This window comes from Rhinolophus sinicus, linkage group LG09 (assembly GCF_036562045.2).
Source record: "Rhinolophus sinicus isolate RSC01 linkage group LG09, ASM3656204v1, whole genome shotgun sequence".
In the NCBI taxonomy this organism is placed as follows: domain Eukaryota; kingdom Metazoa; phylum Chordata; class Mammalia; order Chiroptera; family Rhinolophidae; genus Rhinolophus; species Rhinolophus sinicus.
Window position 1 is genome coordinate 42,719,529 of NC_133758.1, and position 24,409 is coordinate 42,743,937.

Consider the following 24,409-nt stretch of genomic DNA (forward strand, 5'->3'; position numbering starts at 1 on the left):
CTCTATTGCTTACCTGTTTCCCTGTCTTTTTCGCATATGAAGTTATTGATCTCTTCACACTGGAAATCGTTCCACTGCCCAGCGTAAATCAGCCCAGCACAGTCTTCTCCTGGCCCATGGCCATAGCCCCAATTATCTGGCTGTCCAGCTTTCCAATTTCTTATAACAAAACAGATATTGAGTGTTACTTTCAAAGTCATGCAGAAATTATCTTTATCCAAAGCAGCAGAGAAATATAGAAAACAAAACTGAAGCATGTCATTTGTCCTGGAATGAGAATGCACTGTTTAAAAATCCATGCATACTCTGATTCAGAATGAGAATCCGCTGTTTTGCAGAGTACACCACCATACCTTGTTTTATTGCACTCCACTTTATATGCTTCACAGATGTATTTTTTACACATTGAAGGCAAGACTCTCCCAGCAAAAAGATGATGACTCGCTTTATTGCGATACTTTATTGCGGTGGTCTGGCACCAAGGTCTGCCTGCTGTGTGTATCGCAGCATCTCCCTACAGGCTTGTTATCTTTGTCACAATGAAATCAACTCATTGAGCTGCCTCATCACAGTGCTTAGGGGGTAAATCTTTCTTTAACACAGTCAGATGAATGAGAATTTTCTAGTGTGTACTGTAAGGATGGCTTCTGGGCATGTGTGTAAGTATTTGTGTGTGAATATGTATGCACTTTGAGGACATGATACACACACAGCACACATACACGCACACACTCTGGTGAGAACCCAGAGGGATCCTTGTACAGTTTGATACCTTGCTTCTCTAACAAGTCAAAGAGTCAGGCAGAGAAAGGAAGAGACCCTTGATGTACAGTTACAAGAACCTACAATTACAAACACTTGGTTATGGTTGTCTGGCTAAATTGTAAATGGTTGATTGCTTTAGAAAGAAATAGTAATTTAATCTTACTGAAAATGACTCATACACTTCACTGCCTTTTTGGGAAGAGAGATTCTTAAAAACAAGTTTTCTTTAGGATGAGTTTCACTTGGGGCTGGTTAACTTGGATGCTACTGCTCAAATCACCACTTTGCCAGGGTTCGTTGTTCTGGATTCTATTTCTATGCAGTAAATTACATGTGTTTCCAAGACTTGAAACTGGAAAGCTAAATTTTCTCTAAGCAGCAGGTCTTACACAGAAGCCTGTGGTTACTGCTGAGAGGACAGGCTTGCCTCACTCACATGAAGGGTCTGAAAGAGCACATTTCATCAGGCCGTGCTTCCCATAAACTATGACTCAGGACTCCATCAGCCGTGGGGTGTCCCAGGGCCACCTGGGGACAGAGCCCATATTGCCCTACATGTTTTGACAATAAAACCAGCAAAATCAGAGGGCAGTGGAAAAGGACAGTTGAAATTTACAGTCAAAGGGCGGGGCAACAAGATAGAATGGATACCCCCACACCAAATGCATATTTTGGGATTTTTGAAAAATGAAAAGTGACCTCACATAAATAAATCCAGTGGTGAAAAGGTAATTCAGTTGAAATTGCCAACTAATGAGAGCAAAAATGGGATGATACTTAGAAGGGAGAGTTAGAAAGTCTTTCACTCAACAGATAGCCACAGAGCACATAATCTGGGTCAGGGATAATTCTAGGTGATGGCAACACAGCAGGGTGGAGAACAGACAGAGTCCCAGCCCTCTGTCTACAGAATTTAGTACGTAACAGGCAAGAAACAAATGGATTAAAAATCTCTGACTGCCACAGTGATGCCCGAGAGAGATGAAGTTGGAAGGAAAAATGGTTTCCTTTCACATGGATGCTTTTCTGTGTATTTCTGTCCACTGTGAAGAACCTCTCTGGAAATGGCAATGATGCCTGAGCAGTTTGCTCTTGTTGATGTACACTTTATTTCTGCCAGTAATGTGAGGGGGTTCGATTCCAATTTTGTTTACTGAATTTGAGATCTGTGATTCCTGAATGTATAATGATGGGACATTTGATAGTCGTTATCTTTCAGTTAATTGGAGAATTGTATAAATATGATTTCTGATATAAGACTTGCTTAATATTTTCCCCTCGACATTTCCTTGTTATTTTAAGTAGGTAAAAGGGATTTACAGAGTAGACATAAAGATAACTGACTGACAAGAAAGCAGATAATCTTTTCACCATTCCCCATTTGTTTTTCCAGGTCATTGGAATTCTTCATATACAGAGTTCAAGGTTTTCCTTTAGGACTAGAAGCAGAATGCAGTTCTGTGAAGTGACTGCAGAGTGACTGAGGTGGGATGAGTGTGGATACATGTTGAAGCCAGGCTGCAGGGACAAGTTTGTCTTGTAGAGTGAGCACTCAGAGTCTCAAAGCATCTCTTTGGATAAGCTAAAATCTTATGAAATGATTTGTGGCAAGCCCTTTCAGTCTGCATGTCTGTAATAGAACAGAACATGTCAGATAAACAGAATATACATATTTTGGAGAAAAAATTCAGCTTAAATAGCACAACCTCATTCATGGATAAATTCCGGGAAAAGAATGGTAGAGGCCTGGGCTGAAAATCCCTGAATCCCACATAATACACACATCACAGAAGTGGTTGAGTATATTATAAGTACACTACGGACCTTGAAAGCACTTGGATTCACTGCTCTAGGGAGCTGGAAACACACAAGCACATCAGCTACTGGGTATAACCCCCCCACCCCTGCCCCTCTACCCCACATCCCCTGGATTCAGGGTTGACCCTAATAGAGGCAGAACGCAAACTCTCAATCTTGGGAATCACCCCTTACAACCTCATAACTTAGTACTTTCTCATCGACCACAAGATTGACTGCATGGTCAAGAAAATTCTGCTGGTAAAAGCCTGGCCTCAAAACAGGAAAATCTTGCTAGTGATAAGTTTCTTTGCTGTAGAATTTTCTCCCACTGTAGGGGTCTGTGCCGTAGAAGACTTCTCTCTAGTGGCCTAAGCCAGTGCCACTCTGATAGAAACATGAAGCAGGGGCCAGAGTGAGTTGTTACTGAATTAGATGATACCGAGGGTTCCCTTGTGGTCCCCACCATTCATTCCCTGGCTCGCTATTCTAAAACCACATGTAATATTATCTGGAGCAGTCTGCGTGGACAGAAAGGCAACCCATGTTGTTTACCTTTGTGATGTAGAGATTGAAAGCTGTGACTCCTAACGTAACAGCATACGCCCACCAAGTGCGGGACCAAGGAATGGGCAGGAAGAATAAAGGATATGCAGGTGTATTTTGGGAAACCCTCAGGAAGAATATCACATCTCTGGTGATCTCAGGTGGGCAACTACAAGCGGAGTGGGCAGGAAAGGCCTTAAGAGGCTGCATTACAGTTCTGCTCCAAGCCAGTGGGCAGAGTCTGCACGTCCCATTGGTGTCCCCAGGCTACCAGCCTCCGGGAACAGTGACAGCCTCTGCCAAACGCTGTCCCTGCATGTATTCCCTCAAGCAGAGACAGATCAGCTGTGACTTGCTCCTGGTTTCCCTGATCCTCTCTGGTTTGTTTTCTGTTCCATTGCTTTCTAGTCCTTTTTGTTTCCTTCCTTCTTTGGGACTAATTTGCTCTTCTTCTACCTTCAGAAAGTAGCTTAGAGCATTGATTTTCATCTTAAAAACTTTGATTAATATAATCGTTTTAAAGCTATAAATGCCCTTCTAAACACCGTTTTAGCTGCCTCCCCCAAAGCTTGATATGTAGTGTTTTCCTTTTCTTTGAAACATTTGAAAATTTCTTTGGTGATGTCTTCTTATTTAGAAATGTGTCCTTTAATTTCCAAATATTTTTGGAGATTTTACAGCTATTTTTTTGTTATTGGTTTCTAATTTAATTTTGTTTTTGTGAGAGAACATACTCTGTATACTTCCATTGCTTTTATATTTATTGAGACTTGTTTGATGGCCTAGCATATATTAATAGTTTATCTTGGTGAACGTACCAGAAGCACTTGAAAAGCATGTGTCTTTGTAGTTGTTGGGTGAAATGTTCCATAATATGCATGAAGTCAGGTCAGTTGATAGTGTCTACTACACCCCTCCTGGTTATTCTATTTACTTGTTCTACCAGTTACTGAGAGGAGAATGTTGAAATCTCCTTTGAAGCTCTGCTCTTTGCGGTGTCCACATTTAGGGTTGGTATGTATGTCTTCTTGATGTGCCATGGTCTTGGAAATCAGATTGTTTGCATGACGAGAACAACAATACCTCTCACTCGTATTGCTGCCCACACACTCTGGGAAAGATCCTCCAGACCAGCACGGAAGCCGGCTCACAGTGAGTGATCCAGGATAATTCACTGGATTTTATCACAAGTTTAGGGGCCAGTGGATCCCAATCTCCAGTCAGGGGGCTGGTGCTGGCCAGGGATGCCATTTTCACAGGGCTGTGGTGAAATGAGGAAAATAAGGACAGTGTGTGTGTGTGTGTGTGTGTGTGTGTGTGTGTGAGTGATGGCCAGCTGTCTTCTCTTGAAAAGGATTATAGGTTTTATTTTGTATTCCTAGTACTGAGATTTGCTGATAGGTGATTTTTAAAACCCATGTATTTAGTTGGCAAATGACATCTTGGCAATGCATGTCAGCCTGTAGTCCTTCTGTTGGAATTGTATTTGTATGTGGACCCAAAGCATCTAGGACCCTGTTCTGAGACATCGCAGATTGTTTCTCACGCCGACCTTTTCCTCAGTAGCTGATCCTAAGATTCAGTGAATCAGGTCATATGTTTTAAGGGAATAAGTCTTAATTCAAGTCTGTGTGTGCCCTAAGCCTTTCGTATCCATCCCATAGTACAGTTGCTTTCTGTCTGTTTATTCCAGAGCTGTCTTTCTCAGCCAGATCTTAGCATAAATAATGGGGAGGTTGCAAGAGGAAGAGAGAGCCTTTTATCCTTTGTCTGTTTCCTCTTTAACAGTAACCACAAAACCCTGAACAATTTCAAAAGGGCTTGTGAGTGAGTGTATATGTGTATGTGTGTGTGTGTGTGTGTGTGTGTGTGTGTGTGTGTGTAAAAAGGGTCAGAGGAAATCTGTGGCAGTGGAAAGGGAAGCAAATGAGCCAGTGTTTGGAGGCCACAGAAGCAAAGAGGAAGGAGGGTAAAGGTGAGCCTGAAGAGATGGGGAAGTATTTGGAGAGAGGTCCACTGATGGGAAAACCCTGACAGCCTGACATCCAGTCCCCATCCTAGCCCAGGGCAGAGAATGTACTTCTTGTCTTCTTCACAAACCTGTTGTGAGATCTGAGACATGCTGGGTGTGGCATCTCAGTCAGGATACTGTGTAATATATAAATGCTAAGTAATTTATTCTACAATTACTGACTGATATGAAAATAATTAGGATTAGTAGGAATTAGGAATAGTATTCCTAATAGTATTTCTATTAATTAGGAATAGTATTAATAATATCTATTCTAGCAGGTGACATTTCTTGCACACTTCCCATGAACCAAGCACTGTACTAGATGCCATATATATATGAGGCATCATACACACACACACACACACACACACACACACACACACACACAAACACACACAGTGCCAAAAATGTATACACATTTTAAGAAAGGAAAAAACTATTAAAATTGTAATACTCAGTATATACCGATAACAAAAGATGAATACAAGTCACATATGACTTCTGCAATTACAAGAGGTGCTCAAAGTGGTTACCATCAGCATCCAGACACTTCAGATTACGGCGAACTACTGCTTGAGCAACAGTGACCATCTCTTAAAATGTGTGTACATTTATTTGGCACCCCTGGTGTGTGTGTGTGTGTGTGTGTGTGTGTGTGTGTATTAACACATAATCTCATTTAACATTCACAATACCGATGTAGGTCCTTTTGTACTACTTGTTTCTCGATGAGGATGTGGAGCTTTTACATGGTTGAGTAACTCGCACAATGTCATGCAGCTGTTGAATGCTGGGTCAAGTCCTAGAACCCAGACCATCAACTCCTGGGCATGTGCTCTCTCCACTCGTTGCACTGGCTCTCTTTCTAGTTTGTGCAATGTTTATTATTCTGTGTCAAGTTATATTAGCCTACAGTTATTGAGACCTCAAATATGTCTGCCTAATTTATTCTTGCTTTTAAAATTGGATCCTGGGGTTTTTTACATGTATATGTATTACTTTGGGTGGAAAATGAGAAGCACAGTCTATGGTGTGGCTGGAGTGCTGAAGCCAAACTCGCAGAAGCTCCAGGGTGGCTATGGCAGGGGACAGAGTCCCCAGGAAAGTGTCTGGTGACGTAATTCTTTTCAGGTCAGGTACCAATGCTGGCACTCGCCTTCCAAATCATGTCCTTCTTGCTTTATCCCGGGGAAGAGGAGAAAATATCCACCTGGGAGAGCTGGCATAGACAGTAATATTTTTCCTCAATCCGTTCCATGTGGGCCAATCCATTTTTTTTTTGGAGGAAGGCTTATGATTGAATTTCTTAGTGAGCCTAACTAACCCAGACCAGTTTTTTGCATTTATGGCTGTGAGAAAAGTAGAGGAGACTGATTTTTTTTTTTTTAGCTCCCCACCAGCTCTTGACTGTCAAAGTCACAGATTTATCTTTTCCTTGAATCATCTCTGCCTCCCATCCCTACGTCCAGCCCTCCACTACTCCGACTGTAGATGCCAACTCTCACAATTGTCTTGAGTCTCCTGAAGTACACCTCTGTGGTGCTGGGTCTCTCCTCCGCCTGACAAACTGCCAAGGGTCAGGGTGTTGTGTCGCTTCCTCTCCCCAAGGACAGGTGCAGCGGGAGCAGACAGGACATCTGTCAGGCCCTGGGGCTAGTCTGAAGCTCACCTTCAGCAGATGTAAAATCTTCAAATGTTGCACCTTGACTTTTGGTCACTCTTTTAAAGAAATGACCTTGTTCTGGTCCATCTATATCCTCTAATCATGCTTTTCACATGGAGAATTTAAAAGTACAGAGAAGCCTGTTTGTCAACCCATGTGCCTATATTCTCGCACACAGAAACATTTAAAAAATTCTATCTGGCCCCTCCATCACCTCTGACTTCCTCCTGCTCCTTGACTGCTCCAGGTCCGGCCCCAATGCTGTGACCCCATCTGACACTTGCTTTCCCCTCTCCGGGTGCTGTGGTCTCCTCCAAGCTCCGGACATGCTCAGACATGCTCCTAAAGCTGAAACGCCCACATACCTACCGTTTCCCCAAAAATAAGACCTAGCCGGACAATCAGCTCAAATGCATCTTCTGAAACAAAAATTAATGTAAGACCCCGTATTTATTATATATTGTATTATATTATATTACATTATATTATAAAGACCCAGTCTTATATTAAAGTAAGACTCGGTCTTATATTAATTTTTGCTCCAAAAGACGCATTAGAGCTGATTGTCTGGCTAGGTCTTATTTTGGGGGAAAAACTTGCACCTCCATAGGGCCTGCCTTCTCTGTCTCCAGCAAAAGAAAGGATTCAGAGGTGGGTTTTTATAAATTCTGCTTCATTTGTTACAGTTGGCTGCATATTTTCATATCCGTTAGAGGCAAAGTAGGAGTAAGAAAAAGTGAAATTTCAATTGGCACAGGTTAGTCATCTTTAGACCCTTATGTAGGATTAGGGATGGTGGACGCCTGGGATCTGGATTAGAAGGAGGCTCATGGAGACCTCTGTGCCCCTAGGCGCTCTGAGAAGGGACTGTGACGTGCTTCTCTTCTATTCTTTGTTGCTGCCGTTAGAGAACTCAGGTCACATTGGACCACACAAGGGAATCTTCAAACCTTTAGGAGATGGTTATCTCATAAATGCCTCTGTTGGTGGTGCACCTGAACTTCCTGTGTGTACGAGATCCTGTAGTTTATAATCCTGCTCTGGCCAGAAGCCCAGCTGAGTCAGGGGCACGGATGGTGTTATCCTGCAGGGAGCTCCCTGGCCCTTGTGGGAAACACGGCTGGGGTGAAATCTGAACGTGCCTGAGGTCGTCTGGGCTTCCTTCTCCTTCAGAGTAGCATTTAAAGAGAATGTTGCAGCCACAAGTACCATATTGTGTGGTTTTATGAGTCTGATTTTTTTTTCACAGAAATGAATAAAAATCCATGGAAATAAAAACCCTACTTTACAGCATATAGAGTCTCAACTACAATTTCCCTGCATAGAAATACACACCTGGTACCAGGAACCTCAGTGTGAGAAGTGTCTAGGACATAAGGTCATTAAGGAAGAAATTGTAGGGAATCAGGCAAGGGGTAAAAACAGAACAGCGAGAGTATGGCCACCCGTCTGGAAGTTTCTGAGTACTCACTTATACTCTGGAGGCGTCCCATCCAGCCACTTCCATTCGCTTTCATGCTCCAAGTCCGTGAGGCCGATCCAGTGGCTATCTCTCCCTACCATCTGCTTTTTTATCCATTGCTGAAACATACACCAGAAACGGTGCATTAGTATTTCTTGGAACAGATGCCTGGGGGCCTTCCCCTCCAACATTTAGAAAAACAGGACAATTTAAAAGTGGACGTCTCAAATCATGCGCACTGCTTTTGCTGTCCTTTTTTATTATTACTTGTTTTGTTTTGCACTGATTTGAGGGCTTTGGCGTTTGTTCCTCTTAAAACTTTCAAGTGATATTTCAGTGATGCTTTTCCTGCTCTAAATGACCCAGACCACTCAATGAATTCCACCAGGCTCCACCCCTCCTACCCCCATCCTTCCCATGTTCAAATGATTGTAACAGCCGTGGCATTGTTGAGCTCTTCCTCGGGGCCAGGTGCCGTGTCCAGTGTGTTGCATGCAATGTCATTAAGCCTTACAACATTTGTTACAACGATAGGAAGTGGCGGAGCTGGGACTGGGCACAGCTCTGTATATTCTAAAGCCCAGGCACCTGACTGTGTATGCTCATTCCCAGTCAGTCTCTGTGGGAAGCATTTGTTTTCAGGATTGTGTTTGCTGGAGATACTTGGGGGAAAAGGAAGGAGGCCACTGGGAACAGTGCAGCACCAAAGAAAGCACTGGCATTGTTGCTTAGCTGGACCTCACTTTCAGTCTCAGCTCAGCATTTACTTGCCATCCTGTAAATCCATCATTTAAACCATGTGGGGCCTCACTTTTCTTATTTGTAAAATGGGGATAATAATACCCATAGGTTGTAGGGTTGTTGTGAGGCTTAACGGAGAAAATGCCTCGTACGGTGCTTGCACATAGTAAGGGCCTAGAGAGTTATCACGTGGGCTGTGTCCCCATGGTCTTCTCTGCTCTTCCTGACCCTGCTGAGGCCACATATCTGGTCCCTTACACCCTACTCTACCCCTGTGGTACTCATGCCGTCTCTCTCCGCAGGTGCCTAGTGCCAGCCTACAGGCTTTGCTTCTGCGTTACTGCTCTCTCATCAGCCACCAGGAGGAGCCACACATCCCTAGGCCCAATAGAGCAGTATCTTCCAGGTGGAAGCAAGAGGACATAATTCCTGTGACAGGAATGCTTCTTGTCACTGGATGAAGCCCAAATCTCCATAATGCAGCCTTCTGTGTTTATGTGACCATGAATTCTTGGTATCTTTGACTCCCCAGTAAGCATGCAATTTCCAGATGTAAACTATCCCTAAATTATAGTTTTCCCCAACTCTAAGTATGCTGCACACATACCTGTTCTTCTTTCGTGTTTATGAAAACGAGATGTGAAGACTTGTCTTCACAGAAAAGTTTTGCGTCCTCAAAAATTTCTTTCTCAACCGAAAAATAGTAGCATTTGTCTGTGAAGTTCTTCCAGTGAGGCGGGCAGCCTAGGAAGGCAAAGGTTCACAACACTGATTAAAAACAAACCAAAACACGGAAGGCATGATGCCGTGTTTAAGAGGCCACAGCTCCCAGAACAGGAGCAGTCCCAGCGCCCATGCACGGAGCCCATGACTGACATTCACGGACATGCTGGGAGCCGAGGGAAGCACAGGGAAGTGGACTGCAGAGCACACAGTAGTTAAAAATACATAATCTGGAAAATATCTGCACTGGGTCCTTGTTCCTCTGCATCTGGAGTAGTCTTTACAATGACAGAAATAACAGAAACAACAGCAAAAGGCACAGATGTTCAGTGTCAGTCTGGAATCATATGGAACCTACAGACAACTAGATGGGAGAACCCAGAACCAAGTCAGGCCCACAGAACAGCAAAGACCCGAGTTGCACTGAAGGAAATCAAGTGGAATTAGGAGAGAAAAAATAGGCATGGTTGCATTGGGTTTTACCCAAGGCTTAATTATGAAAGGACTAGAAGTCACCACGATACCTCCCCCAAAAGAAAGAAACTCTGAGCTTCTATAACAGAAAGTTCTACCTGCATGTTAATTAAGGATAGACCTCCCAGGTGAAGGGCGTAAAGTGAGGACAGGACAGATTGGGGGTGGCCAGCCGTGGACTTTCATGAAGATTGAAATGTCTGGGGACACATTTGTCCCGCAGGGCCTGACTCAGTTCAATAAACAAGTGCTAGGGAACCTGATCATATTTAGAGAGAAACAGGTAGCAGGGGCCCTCTACCTGCCCCACATGATGCCTTCGTTGCCAAATAGGAAGGGTGTGGGGGAACTTGGGGCTGTCCCCTGGTGCAAGGGAGGGAGGGCTCACACTTACCATTGGCCTCAGGTGCGGTGGTTGGCTCGTTCTGTAGGGCCAGGGGCACTGCTGCCCCAGATGGGCCTGGGGGGCCAGGGGGACCCTTAGGGCCCGGCATGCCTGGTACCCCGGGCAAACCCGGCAGCCCACGCGGTCCAGGCACCCCAGGCTCCCCCACAGTGCCCTGCAGTCCCTGGAAGCCGGGAGGGCCCTGGGGGCCGGGGAGTCCATCCTTGCCTGGTGGGCCTGGGGGGCCTGGGTCCCCACTAGGTCCCTGAGGACCAGGCTTCCCAGGGGACCCGCGGGAGCCTTTGGGGCCCTGTGAGCCTTTGGAGCCTTTGCTGCCACGTTCTCCAGGGGGGCCGATTGGCCCAATTGGGCCCCTCTCACCGGTGGGGCCAGGTGGACCAGGCTCCCCCTTCTCTCCTTTCTGTCCCTTGTTGCCAGTGGGACCAGGGGGTCCCTGCTGTCCTCTGTCACCTTTTGGACCCCTAGGGCCAGGAGGACCTAAAACATAAAAAATATACATATATATATATGGCATAAACATGAAATCCATTGTGAATGATAGTGAAGAATTTACCTTCTTATAAAATCTCCAATTTTAAAAAAATCGAGACATACAAAGTATACATATACATTAAGGAGTACTTATTGTTTTACCACACTATTGTTGATGGTATTTTTCTTTTCTTTTCTTTTTTTTTTTTTTTAACAAAAAAGGTTCTTTATGAAGGTCACCCTTCCCACTCTAAACATTTAGACTAGAGATCTTGGCACACAACTTTCTATTATCCACTGATGGTTTAGGGGAAGGGACAACTTCATGTTGACACTGGTGACTCACACCATTAACTTGGGTTCTCTTAGTCACCTGGGACCATTTGTCACTAGCAGAAAACTGTGCAGGTTAGGGTCAGGGTTCCCTCCTGCTTACTCCTCTTTTTGTTTTTTTCACTGATTTGACAAAATATTAATTAACAACCTGTTATATGACAAGCACTGTGTAAGGTATTGTGGGATAAAGAGTTGAATTAGACAAAACAATAAAAAAAATAAAAATGCTATCATGAAGTGTTGAGAGGCACTGTCCTGTTAATTCCCTCGTCACACCTGAGAGCCACTTCCTCTGTCGCATGCCACCTGGTGCACCTGTGGGGACACTGTTGTCCTTCAGGCCAGCCCTTGCTCCTAGTGGACCAGCTCAGAGGGACAGGAGGTCTTCATGGGAAAGCGCTTGCCGGGCCAGGGCTGGGGAGGGTCAGTTTCATTTTTTCCAGTTTGTTGGTCTAATAATGCAAATAGGGAAGGTTGGCTAGAGGGCAAAATACATGGACCAGGGAACTGGCAAGGGAGAAAAAAAGACACCATTTTCCTCCAAAGGAAGAAAAAGCAGTTCTCCCTAAAAATGGCAGGGGGCGGGGGTGGGGAGGCAAATACCTACTCCTCCCTTCTCATCCCATAAAACAGCTCATGCAACACAGGACTGTTTGTTTTCTTGACGTCCTCAGGGCTGACAGGGAACTTCACACAAACACACCACAACCAGGATCTGTAGAGTGAATGACAGTTTTCGAGGTACTTGCATATCCATTATGTTACCTGACATTTGTCTGTGATGTATTATTCCCACAGCACATTTGGGGACATGCAGGGCCATTCCCCCCAGTTCTGGGGACAGAACTGTGAAGCAGCCCTTCTCACCTCCGTAGGGAGATTTCTCTGCCGCCCCCCACCAGACCCTAATGGACGTCACTGTACCCTCATGCTATCCACGGCCCCAAGTCCAACCTCCATCTCTGCTCTCCCTTAGCAGGACCTAGGCCTTGGACTCAGCTTTCCTCATTTAAGGCCACCTGTGATCCCACTCACAGACTTACTGGCAGGATCCTCTGCTGAGCTGTCAGAGAGTTTATGCTAATGGCTACGACTAGTTTCAATGCGTTCCTTCTAGGGTTTTCTGCTCCATAAGTGGAAGACTTTAGAAGATTTCAGGATGAAGCACCCTCTCCTTGAACCCAGATCATTGGCTTTTCTGGGCTCTGGGCCCTTATTTCCATCTCATAGTCAGATGGTCCATTTTCTTTGGGATGTGCTGCCAGCACCTCCAACTCGGCATGTCTAAAACTGACCTTATGGTCTCTGCTGGTAAAGTCGTCCTTCCATCATTCTTTATTCCACCATATCATCACAACGGTCTCTTCCTTTCCACTACTTATCATGACCCTACTGTGGGTGTTCTCTCTCTTGCCCCTTTCTGTCTTTTTGGTAGATTTTTATGGTAACCTCTTAACTGCTCTTCCTACCTCTGATTCTTGTTTATTCATTCCACTCTGTATTTTCCTACATTTGTCTTTCTTACACACAACTCTGCCCTCACTTGCTCCAGAATATTCAGCCCCTACTTGATAATCTGCTATCAAGGTTTTCGTGACCTAGTCTCATTGTTTATTCCATCCTCTGGACTTTTGCAAATCTCTTAGAATTTCCCCTGCCCGTATCCATCTGGAAAATTCCTGTTCGCCCACCAAGTCGTTCCCTCCGGTCACTACAGATGGAAGTCTTCCTCCTTCTCTAATCGTTTAGCCCTTGTTTGTTCTCCGAGGATGCTCCCCACCTCGCAGCTCGCAGTGAGTGTGGAGTCCTTATTCAGTGAGTGTCTATCAAGTCGGTGTGCATCACAGGTCAAAAGGCCTCGTGCCAACATTTTGGGCCGCAGGAGAGACCAGAAGGTAGAGATTTGGGGGGAACGGCGACCTGCCTGGTGTCCCTCACCTTCTTCTAAGTACAGCTTCACTCAGTCTATACGTCAGGTTGATCCTGGCCGCCACTACGGAATGATCATGGGACCGTCTTTCTTTTCTGACTTCCCTCACACTTATAACTTGATCCAGGGTTTCCTCAGCAGCAATCTAAGTTGTTTTTATTCTGTTTAACCTGAGAAGCTTTATAAAATAGCCTAGGCCATTTAGTAAAGATTGGGAAGGTGCGTTTTTACTCCTAGAATTTTTCCTTGTAAAAAAGTAACTTGGTTCCTTTGTTTAGCTGAGAAATAGTGTTCTAGAAATTAACAGTGGGGAAGGCATGTGTTTCCCAATGATGGATGTAGTATTATGGAAGGGTCTAGTGAAACAACACTCACAATAGGCCAAAACAAAACAAAACAAAATTCTAATTTATTTGGAATTATAGCAAAACTAAGCTTTTCTTCTCAACTAGCATTTCTGTTTTGTTTATGTTCTATGTTTAGCCTTAAGAAATTCAAATAATGAAGAAGTCCTGTTGGTGAACTCAAGTGCTTGAGAAACTTTTTATCTTTAATCTATGAATTTGGCCAATAATTAGTGTTTCTCAATCATTCACAGCTGAGGTTGGTGCTATACTTGCAAGTTATGGGAAATGAGTTTACCTGTGCCTATAAAATAGTGACTGTTCAGGGGCTTGTCTCCTTGATCTGACAAACTGATGTGGCAGAGAACTGTATTTCTTCCAGAACACCTTCCTCTGGCTTCTGCCAGAATTCCAAAGACACACACAACTCTCTCTTCCTCTCCCGACTTGAAGCCAAGACCTCCCTTACCTGGGGTAACAGCTTTTCATTAATCTTTGTATCTGGGGAAGGGTAGTTTATGGTTTTCAGATATTTCCCTCTGAACTGGAAGTGCTTCTTAAATGCGCCCCCCACACAGACACACTGCAATAAGTTATGGCTTATTTTAATAACAGCTTAAAACATGGATCCCACTGTCAGCACAAAAAAACCAGCAGATACTAATTTCTAGATCTTCTGAAGGAAGTGAGTAGATATTGGGAGAAGATGCAAGATTTTGCCTTTGAAAAAAGTCTAAAATCGTTCCTCTGATAGATTTCCCAGCTGGGTTAGCAACAAATAGTTTTTCGCCTGAAGCACTATTTCCATCACAAATACGTTCTCTGTCTCTCTAAGGGTTAATATTTATGGCTGTGAATAAAATGCTGGCATTCACAAGGCTACCAATGTCTTCATCCACAGCTGCCCAGCCTTGGGGAAAAGCATCATGGAGCTAGAGCAGGAAGCCAGCCTTCACAAGCTGGGCTATGTGACAATGTACTCTAGGGGATTTAGTCATTCATATACTTTACTCATTAAGACAACACTTTGCTCATTAAAATTTAAAAATTGGATATTTATTTCTTTTAAAAAATTAGCAAGAAAAAGAGCTAAAACCATGTTAAAATTCAGCACTGGATCCCCATAAAAAGTAGATTATTAAAGCCAGGCATGTATCTTCTAGGAACTGGGAGGCTAGCATCGTTTTATTAGCATCTAGATGAGCCCAGGCTTTTAGGTCTTTCACAAATCTTTTATTGGGTAGCTGTTGAAATGAAAATAAAATGAAATGAAATATAAGCCACCCTTAAAAACCCTTAAAACCGAAAACATTGAGATAAATGATGTGTGAGTATTTATGAGCTTGTGCAGTAACAACTTGAATTCAGAGTTGAGAGAATGACTATGCTTCATGTGGAGACACATGTGATGTCGCATACAGAAGCAAACTTGAGATTTGTTTTCAAGGCCAAGTGGGTGGCTCCCTGTCTTGGGATGTGAAATGCCAGGATACCTGTGTGCTGGTAAAGCCATCACAAGCTCCAGAAATGCCAGAATGTGAACTCTGAGCAGCCCGTGTGTGCACTGCCAGCAAAACCTCCTCCTTGTGTTCCCCAGAGTCCAAAGCTAGGAGCCTTGAACACCCGATTCCTCTCAACAAGCAGTTCAAAGAGGACAGAAGACTAAATGACTGTGCTGTGTCTGCTTCGTCAAACAAACTGCAGGCCGTGAGAGGGGCCCCGGCCTGTGTCCTACCCGTGAGGGAAGTTTCCAAGTTGTTTTCCAACAACTGCTGGTGCTTAACAGAAAGTAGAGAAAGCAGTTTAATTCCTACTGCCATCCATAATTTTGGAGACTCAATTTTGGAACCATGAGTGGTAAGGTTGGAAGAACAAATACCCTGATGCATTTTTCTTCTCATTGAAAAATCTACTTTGAATGTAATTCATCGAACATTTATTAAACCCCTACAATATGAAAAAGTCATTCTACTTCACTGATGTGAAAAGGGATGTACACATTAAAAGGAAATTTAATAGATATTAGTTGGCAATCATTTTGAAGAAGAATTTGATTCTCATCCTCACGTTTAAGACAGGCTTCTGGAAAGCCAGGGAAGCTCCTCATCATAAGAGGAAAGTATATTTAAATCACTGTTTCTCACCAACTGGCCACAGTCCACTTCTATGCGTTCAAAATGCCTGCTCTCCAGGATCCCCAGACAAGCAGTCTTGTTTGAGGACGGGCATCAAGAATGGATGGGGTCAGCAGTGAGGGGAACTCAGGCCTCCTGCCTGATGCCCTTTGCTTTGTCCTCTGTCCTTTCATCCTTCCTCTTCATCTTTCAAGATCCAGCTCAAAGGTCAATCCCTTATTGAAGCCTTAAACAATTACTCTTCTGAAAATAGACTCTCCCACATCTCGACTTCCCTGAACATGTCATCTGTTCTCCTGCATCATCACAGGGCAGTGGGGTGCCAATGGAGGCAGGGGTTTGGGATCTACACAGACCCGAGTTTAGCGCTTTTGTCTGCCCTTTACTAGATGCCTCATCTTGGCTAAGTTACTCAGGCTCTCTGTGCCTCTGTTCCCTCCCCTGCAATGGGGAGTACTGATAATTCCTACCTTAAAGAGATGTAACAATAAAAGCAGATAATGCATCCAAGTGCTTAGCAGTATGTCTGGCATATCGCAGATACTTGAGACATGTGGATTACAAAATGATTGAAAGCTGTTGGTGGCCCCTGAGCCTGGTTCCTCTCCAGGGCTGGGCACCAGGAAGGCAGCAGTAGGTACTTTTGGACCCAAATCAATCTTAACGCTGTCTGTACAATTTTATTTCTTGTACACATGAAGCTGTTGTTTTCCACTATAATGTGCTGGCTGGTGCTACAGCAGAAGGGAAATCTTGGATAGGAACTGAACTTGGGTATGAATGTTAGCTAGCGCCCTGCCAGACACTACACTAAGTGCTTTATGTACATTATCTCATTAAGTCCTCATAACTCTCAAAGGTAGGTGCAGATGGGGAGAGAGGCACAAAGAGGGTGAGGAACGATCTGATTCCAGAGCTCTTGTTCTCACTAAATCTCGTGCCTCTCTCAGAAGAGCAGATGAAGGGAACCCTCTGACTGTACTTGGAGGATACAATTTACACCCATAGCTTGCAGAGGAATAGCTCGAATATGAGGTGAACTTCCCATCCAAGAGTGTGCATTATGGGGGATGCAGTCCTCTGTATACATAATTAGGATAAAAGTCTTTACATTACTTATAACAAAAAAAAGTCAGACTTTCTTAACGAGGTTTTTGGTTTATGGATGTAGAGATAATTGCTGTTGGGATACAACAAGTGATTTAATATCTATTTTCACATTATCATCTAGCTTCAGTGTAATCGGTCAGCTTCAGCTTTTACTTCTTAATGAGGCAACTGTCTCGCGTCGCTGAACTGTATCATAAAGCATTAGGGTTCTGTAAGTTCAGGTAACTAAGAATTTCCCAGAAAGTATCAGAGTATTTTGAATCTTGCAGAGCCAAGCCCAACATAAGCCAATGTTAATCCAATCCTGCTCCATCCTGCTCTATCCCCTCCTTCCCTCATCCTCAGGGACAAGATCTGCTTAGAAAGAGGAAAGGCACTAGAGACAAGTGTGGAAGGAAACGCTTGCATTCAGAAATGGAGATCTTTTACCAGTCTCTTGTTCTCTTGGAATACCTGGCAGGCATTTCTGTTCCAAGGGAAGTTGAACAGATTGAGTAGAAAAGGGGTAGCTTGGTTGGCTTGAGAAGTACTCAGGTCACCTCACAGAAAATACAAGTAATGATACAACCAAGAATAAATGTAATACAGGAAAGCCTATGTGAAAAAGAAAATATTCCGGAACCAGGCTCTGAGGCATTTCAGAACCATTGCAGCAAAAACCTCATTCTAATAGACATCTCCTACTTAATATGTCTAAATGGGCCTCTTCTGTCTCTCCCTGGTCTGTACCACCATCCACCTCGTTGTCCAACGTAAAAACTTAGGAGACAGCCTGTTCTCTTTCTCTCTCTCCCCACAGTCAATCTAGCCTTGGCCAGCTGTACACACCAGACTCTGACCCTTGTCCAACCACTGCACCCCCACTCCTACAACACACAAGTGCCCCTTGGCTATGCTTTGGGTTTGGGCCACTTTGAGTAGGGAATTTCAGGGTTCTGGGCAGCAAACAGTCAAGAACGGGTTGACATGGGCTCTGAGTACTCACAGAGCCACAGAGCCTCTGCTCAGCAGGGCATGGCTGGAGGAGACCAGTCAGGGCCTTTTACAGCAGGGCCCTGTCGTCTTGTGTGGGGGAGGGCAGGGATGCCCTTGAGTCTGCCTCCAAGACTCCTCCTGAATGAGGAGACATACATCCTTCCTCTCCACTTCTACAATCCCTCCCAAGTCCCCCATAACTGGCCCGTAGCCTCTCACTAGACCCCTGCCTCCATACTTGCTCCCCATAATCTATTCTCTCCTCAGCCCCACAACAACCTTTTAAAAATATAAATCAGGGCATGTCACCACCTTGCTTAACCCCTCCCCCCCTTCCGCCCCCTCCCCACATACTTGAAATCCCAACTCCCTGCCTCACAGACTCCTACAGGGGCAGCTGGGGAGAGGGAGAAAGGGCATGTACTTTCAGCAAATATCAAATATTGATGGGGTTAGCAGCATGGGCTTTGGCACCAGACAGTCCGGGCTCATTTCCTGTTTAGCTACTTAATCATGTTTTAAATTTGAGCAAGTTCCTTGAACCTCTCTAAGCCTTCGTTTCCTCATCTATAAACTGGCGGTGATTTTATAAGTACCTGCCTTACAGAGTTGCTGTCAGGACTCATTGGGATGGTTTGTGAAAAGCACTCAGTACTCACAATATTAGTTGATAAAAGCTAGTTGATATTATTAGTTGATAAAAATAATCAGAATAATGGGAACATTAACTAATTTAAAGCCAGGGTCAGAATCTTCAACCATGAGCTTTTTCATACACTTCCTTAACTGACAAGCCACAATATGTATAAACGAAATATGACAGAAGTTTCCCTGTAGAAGATAAGCTAACAATTAAACTAGTAGAATAATAAAACCATGAAATTTATAGTGAGAAAATATCCAGAATGTCATGATAGGATTATCTAAAGTATTACAATCCCAAGAGACATCTAGGAAGCTTTTATTATATGAGGGTGCACATCTATTGAGATCTGCCCCCATTCTGAATTTAGGTTCAGAAAGAATAGGAAAATAGATTAAGCACTGAACAACTTTCTTATCATTTAAAAGCCCACCCTTTATTCAAACTATGACTTGCACCTACGCAACTGTCCAGCCTTTCCAGAGTTTGGGCACCGCTGTTGCTCAGGGAAGACATTGTATTTTCAGTCGACACCAATTTTTTATGAGGAACATCATATAAAAACAAAATTTTCTTCATTTAATGAATACCCACTAGTCTTTGTTTCACCCTTTGGAGCTCCTCAGATGTCATTTAAAATCTATTCCATATGATAGACTTTTAAATAGTTGTAGACAGCTGTCTTGTTCCCCACTAAGCAGTCTCTCCTATAGGTTCAAGTTCCCAGCTCCTTCAATCCTTCCTCACAACACATGGTTTCTAGACTCCATCATCCTGGTCATATTTTCCTAAGCATGCTGGGGTGTCAATGTCCCTCTTGAAAAGGGATCCCCAAAGAATACACTGTCCTCCATGGGTGATTGTGCCATACTGAATGGAGTTTCACCTCCCTCATTTTGGATATCATAATTGTATTAATATAGTCAAATATCATATTAGCTTCTCTAGTAGACATATTTAGTTGCTTACTGTCAACTAAAACTCCCATGCTTTTCATGCATACTTCCTCTAAGCCATGCCCGCCCATTAATATTTGTGTTTGGTCTTTTCTATCTACAAGCAGGACTTTATACATATTCTCTGTTTCATTTTTTTGACATTGTTTTACTATTTCAGCTTCTCCAGATCATTTTGAATTCTGATTATATCACCTATTAGTTAGTATATACAGTTTCATGTGGGGTTTCCAGGCGGGAATTCCCTCCCATTCTCAGGACTGTTTTTTTGCTTTCCCATTCCCGAAGCCCAAGATATAAACTGTTTTCTGTTCTCCACGATGAATCGTTTCCACAAAGTGACCGCCGATACTACCAACCACCTGGGTTCAAGGAGCTGATTTTCCCAATTTCCCGACCAACTTTTCTCTGGACTCAGGAACAGGAAAGCGAAAAAATTCCTGAGAATGGGCGGGAATTCTTGCCTGGAAACCCTAGTTTCATGTCACACAAGTATTAAATTACCAGTTCATCCTTATCCTCACACTAGTCACTGATAAAGCTGTTGAACTGCCATCTGCCATCCAGACCTGCCTCCAGGCTCACAGGGGCTCATTAACTACCACTCTTTATACTCAGTCATTCAACCAGTGTGGCAGACACACCCTAGGGTGACTCCCAATGACTCATGTCCTTGTGCAACCCCTCCCACTTGAGTATGGAACTTGTGACTTGCTCTAACCAATGGAATAACAGTTACGGTGATGGGATGTCACCCCTTTGACTAGGTTATATTATATAAGACTCCGTCTTAGCAGACTGGAGGAGAAAGACTCTTGTTACTGGCTTTGAGGATGGTGCAATATTTTGAGATGATCACATGGCAAGGCACTGTGGTGGCCTCTAAGAGCTTAAAGTGGTCTCTGGCTGACAGCTAAAAAGAAAACAGGAACCTCAGTCTTACGGTCCCAAGGAGATAAATTCTGCCAAGAACCTGAGGGAGTGTGGAAATGGATCTTTCCCCATTCAAGCCTCTCATGAAACCATACCCTCTCAATGAGACTGCAGCCTGGGGAGACACGAAGCAAAGGACCCATCCAAGCCATGCCCAGACTCTTAACCCACAGAAACTGTGAGATAAGAAATGGGTCTTATAAGCTGCTGAGTTTGTAGTAATTTGCTATGCATGACAGAAAATTAATACAACCAATAAATCCATCTAACTGTGTTATAATCCAGCACCTATATCTCCATCTTTTTCTTAACAGTATCACTGTCAAATGCCTTGGTGAAATCCGGATATGCTATTTTTATTCTACTAATTTAAACAATCTAATAATTATTAATGTGAAGAAATGGTAGGTTCACCTGCCTTCTTCTTAGTGAACTCATTCTGGTAATTGCTGCTTCCCTAAGAGCTCACAAATTATCCTTTTAATAATCTCTTCTCAAATCTTTCTTGGGATGGCCAACCATCCATGCTCATGATGCTTGGAAATAGGAATCTCTTAATGGTAACTGCATGACCTAAAAGAATGAATCTTGCTTTCAAAGGAGCAACCAATTGATAATGGCCTTGAAATAGCTAGGCACTGAGAAAAATCCAAGTTAACACATCTTGCATTCACGAAATATTTAATGGAGTGCCTGCGAGCAGTGTCCACACATTCTTAGTTACACATTTTTTCAACACTTGGAGCTTAATTGCAGTCCCCCTTGAGTGTGGGCTGGACTTAGTCACTTATTTCTAAAGAACAGAATATGGTAGAAATGATGCTATGTGATTTCTGAGGCTAGATCATAAAAGGCACTGTGGTTTTTTTTCTTAGTCTTTCTCTTGGATCACTGGCTCTGGAGGCAGCCGCTGCCATGCTGTGAGGACACGCAACCAATTTCACATAGTGAAGAACCGAGGCCTCCTGCCCAGAGTCATCTCTGGAAGCTGGTCCTGCAGTTCAAGTTAAAGTTTCAGACAACTGCAGCCTTGGCCAACACGTTGACGACAACCTCATGAGAGATAGATACTGAGCCAGAACCACCCAGCTAAGCTGCTCCTGAAGTCCTAATTCTCAGAAACTATGAGATAAGAACTGTTTGTTTTAAATCGCCAAGTTTTAGAGTAATTTGTCATACAGCAAAACGATAATGCATATAAACATAAATTTAGAATTTTCACTCACCTTGTAATATTGTGAAATTCTTGATAAGCTGACCATGCTTGGAGTCCACCAGCTTCATTTCCTCCATAATCACTGATAAGTTGGCTACTTCGGTGTCTAACCTTGACCTCATCATATCTTGTTGCATCCTGAGAGAAACAGAATCCAAACGGATGTTGGCCAACGTGTTATTCAAGGAGGTCAGATCATCCGTGTGTTTGGTCAGGGTGTCCGTGCACGTGGTCCTGACTTCATTCAGATTGCTGGTCAGCGTCCGCAGGTGGTGGGCTGTGTAACTGATGTTGCTGATGATGTTCACAATATCCGTCTCAAAGAGCTGGAAGCGTTCCTCCAACTGGCTGAACTTGACGGCTGTTCTGTTCTCTGCGTCCTTGTGTATGTCCTGCAGGTCTTTCAGGTTCTGCTCGTTGGCTTGTGAGGCCGTGGTGATGTTGTCCATCTGACCTGTGAATGAGCTGAGCTGGCTGTTCATATCCTCTAGGGTGTCGTTGTTGGCTTTGGCCAAGGCAGAGTTATTGGCAGCCAGCGTCTGCAAACTCTGGACTTTCTCCTTCAGCCAATCAGTGTCCTTCTTGGCTTGAAGGAAAACCTGCTGCAGATTTTGGAAGTCATTCTTGATTCGCTGGATAGCCTGGCTCGTGTCATCCACAGAGCGCTGCAGGTTCGTGATGAGGTTCCTCTGCTGCACCTGGGTCAGGTTGAGGTTGTTGAGGTTCATAATGACCACGTTGTGAGAATACATTTGGCTCTGCAGATTGCCCTGCAGCATGCTGGTATCTTGTTGCAGATTTGTGACATAGCCATTATATGCCTGGAGGGTTTTGTTTACAGTAGTGATGAGGAAAGAATTATTCTCCAAAGTTTCTTTCAGTTGACTCTGCCTGTCCACCAGTGCATCCCCACTCGCCTGTAATTTCTCCAGCGTATCTTTGTTCTTGCTGGTCTTTTCTGTAATTTCACGAAGTTGTTGTCGAAGATCCAGAATGTCTGATCTGAAGGTGGAGAGTTCTGAGTTGGTGCTGATAGCTTTCTTCCCAGTTTGGTCCCCTGGAATAAGACACGTTTGTTACTTAGGTTGGTATGGAGAAGTGTTTGGGTGTGGTTAAAGATCCTAAAGAAACTTAACTGGTATGCATTGTATTTTAGATATAAAATTTGTGGTATATGCAAGACTGCTCTGCATTAGTGAAATCCACATATCTCTTAAAACTGGCTCCTGTGGAACTGGAAAGGGTGCTGAGTACTAGGACTGATTAACTTGAATGAACTCTCTTCTCAGAGAGAAGGGGTATTTACATGATTCTAGAGCACTGGGTAGGGTGGAAAGAAGGGTATAAACTGTTTGTTAAATTCACCAATATTCTTTTAAAAAAATGAAAATAAAAATCAAAGAATAGAATAGGCTGGAATCTTTTCTTTTTAAAAATTAATCTCTACAATTTTTCTATGCAGTTTAAAATAATCCAAATAAGACTTTATAAAAGAGCTTTCAGTAAAGGGTCTTCATGGTTCTTTTTGATCAGAATTGGTTTTCTGATTTTATTTGGCACATCATAGTAGTTTTTTGGGGGAGAGGGGGATTCAACTCCAAAATTAGTCGTTAACTTTAAAATGGAAAAGTCTTTGAGTTAAATCATGAGAAAAGATCAATGCACAACACAAAAATTTAGTGTCCTTTTGGGTGAAAGTGAGTTTACAGTAACATCATTTTAAAAAGCTATGGTCATTTATGCAAAGTAGAGTCAGGCGATTCAACTTTGTGATTCACTCTCATTCAGATTACCTAATTTTTTCAGGTCGCTTTCCACTGCTGTGAGCTTGTCATCATAGGTTTGGCGAGATGTCTCCATGCCACCTGTAACATTGTCCATTTTCTCTACAACTAAGATTTGGAAATCAATGCATTAATACACATACCTGCTCAAGTTTTATTTTTCAGTTTCAACAGGAGATCATTTCATTACAAAATAAAGGAAACAGACTGAAACAAAAGTATAAATGAAATCAAATAATGTATGGGGGAAAAAGCCATTCTTAAAAAAAAAAAAGAGTTATGTGTCTCAAAACCCAGTGACGATTTACTTGTAAACTAGAGAACTATGTTTTTAGTTCTTCTCATGACTCAGTATTGCCTTGGATGTTTTAGAATTTATTTGGAACAAATTTGTAAATTTTTATGTATTACAGAAGTCCTCAATCTGTATTATTTCCTATACAGATGGTCCCTGACTTACAATTTTTTGGAGTACGATCGTGCAAAAGCAATACGGATTCAGAACAAACTGTACTTTGAATTCTGAATTTTGATCTTTCCTAGGCTAGTGATATGTGCTATGATACTCTCATGATGCTGGGCAGCAACAGTGAGCCACAGCTCCCACTCAGCCATGTGATCATAAAGGTAAGCAAACAATACTTTACAGTGTATTCACTGGGTTAGATGGTTTTGACCAACTGTAGGCTAATGTAAGTGCTCTGGGCATGTTTCAGGTAGGCTAGGCGAAGCTATGATGTTCAGTATGTTAGGTGCATTAAACGCATTTTCAGATTATGATGTGTTTATCAGGACGTAACCCCATCATAAGTCGAGGAGCATCTGTATTAATTTCCAAAGATGGAGGCATCACACTGTGATCATTTACAAAATTGCATCCCTCTTCACACTCCCTACCATTCCGAGCAGGTAGGACTCACTTATCTAGTGGGCGATTCCATGGCAAAGAGCACCTCGCTCAAATCTATACACAGTCTTCATAGAA

At 43.3% G+C, this 24,409-nt stretch overlaps 1 protein-coding gene across 1 annotated transcript in view; it reads right to left on the minus strand.

The window, feature by feature from the left end:
* COLEC12 (collectin subfamily member 12) overlaps positions 1–24,409 on the minus strand; it is a 177,797-nt gene that overhangs the window by 9,407 nt on the left and 143,981 nt on the right. The window contains exons 4-9 of the mRNA XM_019741211.2: positions 23,434–23,532; positions 21,651–22,697; positions 10,580–11,068; positions 9,596–9,732; positions 8,257–8,366; positions 14–159 (exon numbers count right to left, since the gene is read on the minus strand). Coding sequence (XP_019596770.2) covers positions 14–159; positions 8,257–8,366; positions 9,596–9,732; positions 10,580–11,068; positions 21,651–22,697; positions 23,434–23,532 — 2,028 coding nt within the window. The remainder of the gene's footprint in view (positions 1–13; positions 160–8,256; positions 8,367–9,595; positions 9,733–10,579; positions 11,069–21,650; positions 22,698–23,433; positions 23,533–24,409) is intronic.